This window comes from Gavialis gangeticus, unplaced genomic scaffold (assembly GCF_001723915.1).
Source record: "Gavialis gangeticus isolate Ggan-Ray unplaced genomic scaffold, GavGan_comp1, whole genome shotgun sequence".
NCBI lineage: Eukaryota > Metazoa > Chordata > Crocodylia > Gavialidae > Gavialis > Gavialis gangeticus.
Window position 1 is genome coordinate 9,904,808 of NW_017729009.1, and position 8,289 is coordinate 9,913,096.

Genomic DNA, 8,289 nt, shown 5'->3' on the forward strand with positions numbered 1-8,289 from the left:
CCCCCCCGCCCCACCCCACCCCCAGCGCCTCTGGCAGCAGGGAACATGCCTCCCCTGATTGCTATCAAAGGAAGCCAAACCCCGCCTGGAAATCAGGCAGGGCGAAAGGCTGGATCCAGACAACGGGAATCCTATGCCCTCTGCTGGCCACCTGGCACCTGTCTGCAGCCCTGCAGCAGGAGCCGGCCCAAAGGTGCCCAGGGTCACAGACATCTGGGGTCCCAGCACCGCAGTCATGGGGCTTTTGGCCTCTTGAGGTTTGCAACCTCCCCGCAAGCGACTCAGGACAGGCAGCAGCCACAGTAGGAGCTGAGCTGGGCACAGGATCTGCAGCATCCCACCCCGGTGCACTTTGCCCATCCACTGCTTTGACGTTTCCTCCCTGCCGCATGCAGCTGGAGGGACCCTCAGCCTGGCCTCTCTGCCAGACGGCCCCTGCCAGCCGCCCTATGCTGAGGGACTCACCTCGGAGAACTTGCCATCCCCGAACCACTGCACCCAGCGCATGCCGGAGATGGCTTGGCGCTTGGATGTGACCCGGTAGGAGACGACGAGGGCAGGCCACCAGGAGAAGCCTTTGATTTTCCCCCACACAAGCTCCCCGATTCCAAAGTCCTTCCCATCCTGCAAGCAGACGGGGACAACGTCAGTCTGCTGGCAAACGCCAGCCACCGTGTGCATGAGCCCTGGGGAAAGCCAGCAAGAGCCCACCGGCGCATGCATACCCTTCACCGGAGAAAAGCAGCTCTGCAGGACTAGGTCCTAGGGATGAGAATCATCAGGAAAACTCTCCTTGCTTCCAAGACCCAGGCCCTGTCTCACTCCTGAGAGGACAGGGCACAGCAAGGAGGGACAGGCGTGCATTGGCAGCCTCCCACCCAGCCCGGCCCCCTGGCACATTCGCCTGGACTGCATGCCCCGTCCTGCTCCAGCCCAGCTGGCTTGCTGGCACAAACATGCAGGCATGCCTGCTCCTGCCAGCATCCTCACCTGCGCCATGCAAATGCATTGGAGCGGCCTGCCAGGAAGCCATGGCCTCAAGCTCGCATTCAACATCGAGGCAGGGACCAAAACACGCATCGCCTTTCTGCAGCCGGCCGCATCCCGGGCCAGGGGGGTGAACTGCACCCATTCCTAGGCGGTGTCCTCACACGGATCCCTGACACTTTGGTGCTCTTGCCTGGATGCGCCAGATAACCGCCTCTGCTAGCCCTAGAGCCGGCTCCCCACCTGGCCGCCATGCTAGTCTCACTCCCATCATGGGATGGGAGCAAAATCGGTCATCAAGATGCACACAGACCCGGCTATGCACAGCCCAGCGGCTGCAGCAGTACAACTCTGAGCAGGCACCAAAAGAGATGCGCTCATTGGCAATGGGGTTAGGGGCAGATGATGCCAAGGCTGCTGCCCTTCTGCCATTACTGGCCTGTCTCATGGTGCTCAACACCAGTGTCAACCTCCCAGATGGTGGATTGCATCTCCCATGGGGCTGGAGTTGGGAATCCACAGCACAAGCATGCAGTTCTCTGTGGGGTGAGGGGGCACACAGCCCCGAGGCCCAACCCCATGGGATGCATCCTCCATGCTAACAGAGGTTGGGAGTGGAAGGCTCGGAGCTCCTGGCTGAGCACATCTTGAAGAGCCTCCAGGAAAATGCCCAGGCAGCTGGTCGCTTCCCCCTCCCCTCTGCCCCTGTGTAACAAAGAAAGAGCAGGTAGCTCCTGGCTGGGTATTAGGCAGTGGAGCCAGGGTCCACACTGCAGCTCCCAGGTCTCTGCCAGGCCCAGAAGAAAGCGTCCCCACAGAGGGACAGCAGGCAGCAGAGATGCCCTCACTCAAAGAGCCATAGGGAACTGCCAGCCCAGGCAGGGGAGGAAGAAAAGAGAAGACCTGGAGGCTGTGCAAATCTGTTGTGCAATCAGGGACCTCAGCCTCCAGCAAAATGTGACAAACCGATGCCAGCATGCTTCTGGCCATGCCCTGGCAGCCGCCAGCTCCAGATGCCCTCTCCACCATGCAGCACTCCCAACGAAGCAGCTCAGTGCACACAACTGCACACCCTCCCCAGGCCCCAGCTTGCAGCCAGCCCGGCATGCATGGCACACATGCCTCCACTGGATCACACGCCTGCCCTGCAGCAAGAGCAGCACGCAAGAGAGCTAACTCAGCACCTCCGCTCTGCAGCCTGGCTGTGTTCCCTCCTGGGCCGGACCCCACAGCAGAACACACACCTGGCACCACGTCAAGCCCCTCCCGGGCTGCCTGCCTGCTAGCAGACATCCTTGATACAGCCCTGTGTCTCCTGCCATCCTGGCTGGAAAAGGAGCTGTAGGTAGGACCAGGCAAGGAGAAGGGGACATATGAGGCAAGGAGAGATGCAAAGTCCAAAGAGTTTGCTCAGCTTGAGCCCCTGCCAGAGACTGAAAGGCCCAAGAGATGTCTGCCGTACTCAGGAGTGTGTCTATCCCTTTAGGACATCCCTGCCTGCCCCAGGCCTGTGCCAGGGTGCCAAGGGAAGCTGCACCCCAAAACCTGCCATCCAGGGCAGGGCTCGTGGGGGTCCCTACCTGATACTCCACCGGCAACTCCCCGACATCCCTGCCATCCTTCTCCTCAGAGCCAAGCTCAGCCTGGCCGTTCTGGACCTCCTGCGTACTGCTGCCAGAGGACATGCTGCTGCTCTGAGATGACTCCTTGGAGTCCTCTTCCATGAAATCAATGGTGGGAGCCCGAAGCTGCATGGTCATCCTCCTCCTAGTGCTCCGCTGCGGAGAGCAGGGCGTGAGTGGCCAATGAAGAGGAAGGGGAAAGTGAGGCAAGCACCCAGGGCAGGGAGGCAACCCCAAACCATGCTGCGACACAGCACCCCTGCAAGCACCTTGCACACCATGCTTCCAGGCTGTGACTCAAAGCCAGCATGGATGGGACAAGGAGGGGTGGGAGCAAGGAAAGGCAGCATGCACAAGCCGCTGGCCCCTGCAAGAAGGGGAGCAGAGTGGGCTCAACTCCTGCAACAGCAAGCCTCTGCGGGCTGGGACTGGTCAGCCTGGGTCCCAGCCCAGCACTCCAGCCCTGGCTCAGGCTGCTTCCATTGCAAACCTGCATCCAAGACAAACCCCCACAACCCCTTACCCTGCAGGGAACCTCCCTGTCACTCTCCAGGTCGCTGTCTCTGTGCTTCATCTCCTGGGAATTCAGTCCTGCCTGGAAGATGATGCGGGGAGGGGGCCTCTGGCGCAGGCTGGTTTCCCAGCCAGCCATGCCGCGCTGTCGCACCTGTAGCCCACAGAGAACAAGCAGCGGTCAGGGCCTTTGCTGCTAGCCCTACGTGGGGTCACCACAGCAGGCATGTGCTGCCGGTGCCATCGCTTGTCCCAGGAGGCAGCATGGTCCAGGGTGAGGGGCACACAACCAGAAGCACAGGAGAGGAAGGAATGGATAAGGGGGAAATAAGGAGAGTGAAAAAATAGCAAAGAGCAGCTCCACCATCTCTATTACAGCACATCTGCAGTGACACAAATGTTATTTGATCACCCAGAAAATGAAACCAAAGGTGGTTGTGGCCCATGTCGGTGCCTTAGCCTCTTGAGACCAGTGATGACCCTGATCTTGCTTCAAGCAGCTACAGCAAAGCAACCGATGGCAGCGGGTCTCAGTCACTGGAAGTTTCAGGGCAGGGGAGGCAGAGCATCTGCATCTGCAGGAAGAAAGCTGTTCTTCTGCACTCCTCTCTCTTGACCTACTCCATGTGCTAGGCACGTCCAGCACAGCACCCAATTCTGCAGTATCTCCCAGGGCAACCTTCCCCGTGCACAAAACTCAACACCAGCCATGTTCCTAGAGCTAGAGCATGAAAGCTGGTGGCCAGAAACATCTCCAAATTCATCTTTACATGTGGAGCACAAGGCAGAAGTCAGTCACATCCATTAAATTGCTCTTGCAACTGGTTTTCAGTCCATGTCTGCAGTACAGCCTGTTGGAAAACTCTCAGGACAGTTTTGTGATGAAAAATCCTGGTTAAGAGAAACCAGCATTTTCAAGAGATCATAATATTCTATTAAATGCAAATATATTGAAATGTTTTAATTGCCAATTAAATTATATATGTATGCAAATATAAAATATTACATTTTCAATTTAAAATAAATTTTGTAAATAGAACAAATTTCATTTCAGAAACCCTCTTTTAAGGGGAGGGGGGAAATCAAAACCTTGCTTTAAAATGTCAAAATAAAAAAATAATGTCTTCAATTCTTTAAAAATAAAATCAGTATAATTTGCTCTCCGATTAACATTTTACCTGGCTGATGGTTTCATATTAAGCACCACCACTGCTGACATGTCATAACAGTTGAAATAATCTGTTCCTTTATTTTTTTTAAAAAGTCATTAAGCTGCAGCTGTTCTTAGTGATACAGGAAAAAAAAATCTTCCCCCATTTTCTAGATCAAAGCGTCTCCGGTTGGTGTTAGAATGAATCTGTTTGACACTTTGAACAAGAAAACGTAAGAATCCTGCACACTAATTACAGAAACAGCTGTTTTCTGTATCCTAGAAAAATTATTTTGATTTTGGAAGTGAGATGAGATGTTTCCACCTGCACTAAGCAGCCACTGCCCTTCATGACCGAACAAAAACATAATTTATTATATTATTAGACTACTGACACTGTTACAACGACCCACTATGATGACCTGTAACAAGGAGGTGCACCAACATACTGGTTGCCTTTCGGATCAGCACCAAGAAAAGGGAAGTTTACAGTATTGGCTATCGGCTTTTATAGCCAATAATATTCTCCAATAATGATGCCTTCTGGCTGGGGCCCCCAGAGGCCTGGGTTCCCTCTCACCCACAGGGCTCCCGGTTCCCTCCCATGAGCCGGGGTGACCCCGGTTATACCCACATCCCTCACTGGCGGGCTGGATCAGAGCAGCTGCCGCGCCATCCCGAGGGCTGGGGCGGGCGCTGTAAGAGGCACCGAATGCTGCAGACGTGACTGGTGCAGGCGGAGCTGAGCTGCCCGGCTCGGCCCAACGCGACTCAACCCATGGTTAATATTGGTGATTGGATCGGTATTGCCTAATATAGGTGGTTAATAATCGGATAGGTATCGGCCAAAAAAAATCTTTATCAGTGCACCCCTACTAATATGTTGTATTAGGAGTGCATAACACCACGGGCCGTGCAAACATTGCGAGTGGAAGCTAGAACAAGACTCTTCCCAGAGGACTGAAGTTCGGGAATGTACATCTGAGCCAAGCCTGAGTCGCTTCCAGACAGAACTGGTTCAGTCCATGGCAGGGACAGTCCGAGAGGACAGGGAGTCCTGGCACAGGGTTCCAAGCAGGTGGAATCATGCGTCTGCAGACCCCCGGCTGGGGCAGAGAGCCAACTCTCCACCATGCTTCACTGCTTGGGGCCAGCAAGGAATTGTTCGGTCTGAAATATCAGAAGTTCCTGCTTTTGCTGCTAGAAAAATGCAGGGGGTTTCCCCAGAGGGAGGCTCTGAGTTTCGTGCAAAGGCAGAGGCTTGCCCCTGGCACCACCTCCTGCTTTCTAGCCTGCTGCTCCCAGAAACTCTTGGCCGTCGGCTATAGCACTCTCCGTGGGAGGATTTCAGCTTGTGCCTTTCCATGCAACACGCTCAGGGAGTTACTTGCCCTCCCCTTTCTAGACAAGGGCATGACACATTATCCGGGGCAGAACCAGGACAAGAGTCCAGGACTTGGGCCTCAACCACAAGCCCGTCTACCCTTGCAAAGGAGTGTAACCCTACCCCTCACACTGCATTCAGATACCCCCCGAGGGCACTGGGAGGGAGCTCAAGGGAAGGGAAGTACTGACTGTCATCTCATTTTGGAGCTCTTTGCTCCATAAACAGGGGTTCGCTCAGCAAGAACCAAGCGCTGTTTGGCTTGTGGTGCAACAATGCTGGAAGCTCTCTCGTCCGAGGCAGAAGCTGCAGCTGTTCTGCTACGGATCTGCTGGCCAAGTGCCCAGACGGGCCAAACAGAGTCCATGCTTACCGCCTCCTGGAAGCTGTGGGCCTCACTCGTCAGCTCCCACAGCAGGCATTCAGGTATGCTCATGTTGGGTGTGGGTAACAAGTGAAGGAGTGCAAGGCCCCTTGAACTCGCTGTGCTGCAAAAATGAGCTGCATCCTTCTCAGTCCTGGGGCTGTTTCCCAGGCTAGGACACCGTGCAACACAGAGCCGCAGGCTGCAGCACGATGCTCTATGCGAGGATCATCTTACCTCTGGAGACTCCCTCAGGATCAGTGGCCAGGACAGATTTTCCTTGGCGAGGTCTTCCTTGCTTATCCTCTTGTTCCTATGGGACGGTATTCTTAGTTCGTCAGCATCTGTGTGAGGAACAGACCAAAGCAAGCTTGTTCTCAGCGAGTCCATCGTTTCAGAGTGCGCTCCTTAACAGCGCTGCGCAAATCAGTGCTGATGCAGGCAGGGAGGGAGATCTCACCCGGGTGGCCAGGGCAGAAATCTTGCCCCAGTCTGCAGCACCCAACTTAGCTCTCCCTTCTGGAGTGTTCTGGACCATGAGCGATCAGAAATCCCAAGCCAGGCCTCGGCACATTGTGGGATTAACAGAGCCACAGATGTTGAAACTATGGTCAATGCTGGTCGCTGTTGCTCTCTTGGATCCTGAGCCTTTAAGGTGCAGCAACACAGCTCCTGCCTAGCATTCTACCTACCCAGCACACGGTATGAGCCCATTTTACAGATAGGGCCACTGAGGCACAGAGGAAGGAAGTGGAAAGTGTTCCAGGAGGCCAGCAGAGCCACAGCTGCCCAAGTCCCAGGTTAGTAACCAATCCTCTGGGCACCGAGCCTCCCTCTCGGCCATGTTTTCCAGCTTTTCTTCTCCCTAACAGACGCAACAGCTAAAAGCAGTATTATTTCTTTTTAAATGAAAGCTCAGATTCTGGTCTAATCACACGAATCCAGGAGCTGGAGCTTTAAGTATCAGACTCTTGGGGGTCAGCAGCATTCCTGTGCACACGAATGCTCCCCCTGGGCTGCTCACTCAGGTCCCGGCAGTCCTTCAAGTGACTTGGGGGCAGGGCCCAACCCAGCACCTGGCTCAGGGGCTGCACGGTTTGTGCTCTTTTGCTTGGGACTTTCACCGGAGGACAATGCCAGGGCTAGATGGTGCCAGGTATGAAGCTACAGGGCACCAGTGAAATGCATCCCCAGCATCGCCGTCTAGCACAAACCACCCCGTCACTTCTGTGTGCAGGGGGCCTAATCCTGCTCCTACCGCCCTTGCGGTTGGCAGAAACAGGACCAAGCGCGTTTGTTCCCCTGCGAGGACAGCAGGATGCACCCACACCCTAGGCGGCCATTTGGGGAGCCTTCAGTACCTGCATGGCCTGGGCACGCCCCAGAAAACCCACTGCCCTGGCCCCGGCACAGGCTCCAAGGGCCAGAGCTGCACGCACACCACCCCCGGGACGGTCGCGCAGACTCACCGGGCACGAGGGAGCCCGTGAGAGGAGACTGACCTTGAGCATCAGGCTTCCCATTTGCTTCCAGAGCTGGGGGAGAAGCTTCGTCTTTGGTGGGGTTGGCGCAGCCCCCGCTGAGGAAGACCAGCTCAGCCCTGCAGTCCATCTCATCGCTGGGAGGATTTTCTTTCTTCATGCTGGCCTGCGGAAGAGCAGACGGGAACGTAAGCCCTCCTGCATGCCCAGAGGGGTCACAGGCAGGCAGGCAGGCTGGGATGACCACTAAATCCAGCCCAAACTCATCCTCCGTTTCACCATCTTCTCCAGCTCAGACCCATCACTCCACCACCCCCCTACTTTGACACATGCTAAGCCCAGGTTTTTACACCCCATCCTGCTCAGACCACACCTCCTGCATCCGGCCCCATCCAGTATGATCCGAGTAACTTAACAGCAGAGTTATTCCCGATTTGTGCAGGGGTAGGAGAGAGGATCCCCGCTGTAACGCACACCAGACGTGCTTAACCTGATCCAGCCACCTGTAGACAAAGTCTCTTTATTGCCTCTTCCCAAGAAAGTTTCCTTTGCAAGAAAGGCCAGAGGGGTTGTCCCTGCAGCCTGGCACTGACGGGGACAAAGCCAGCAGTAGGAGGAGCACTAGCAAAGTGTCCGACCAGACAGCCACCAGGGCAAAGTCCTGCAGTCTGCAGGCAGCAAACCTCCCTCCAAAGTCAAAAGGGGCTCAAGTGGAACAGAAACAGAGTGAGGTGCAGGGGCCTGCCCGGGCTTGGTCTAGTCCAGAACAAAAGGCAACAAGGTGCCAA

The 8,289-nt window shown here is 55.5% G+C and overlaps 1 protein-coding gene across 3 annotated transcripts in view; it reads right to left on the minus strand.

Annotated features, from left to right (window-relative positions):
* Positions 1-7,862, minus strand: part of DNMT3B (DNA methyltransferase 3 beta) — a 31,259-nt gene extending 23,397 nt beyond the window's left edge. For 2 of the 3 annotated variants that reach the window (XM_019509962.1, XM_019509961.1), the window contains exons 1-5: positions 7,523-7,862; positions 6,258-6,364; positions 3,133-3,276; positions 2,568-2,765; positions 466-624 (exon numbers count right to left, since the gene is read on the minus strand). In XM_019509962.1, coding sequence (XP_019365507.1) covers positions 466-624; positions 2,568-2,765; positions 3,133-3,276; positions 6,258-6,364; positions 7,523-7,661 — 747 coding nt within the window. In that variant the 5' untranslated portion in view covers positions 7,662-7,862. The remainder of the gene's footprint in view (positions 1-465; positions 625-2,567; positions 2,766-3,132; positions 3,277-6,257; positions 6,365-7,522) is intronic. The other variant, XM_019509963.1, reaches the window with a different exon arrangement.
* Positions 7,863-8,289: the final 427 nt, after the last annotated feature.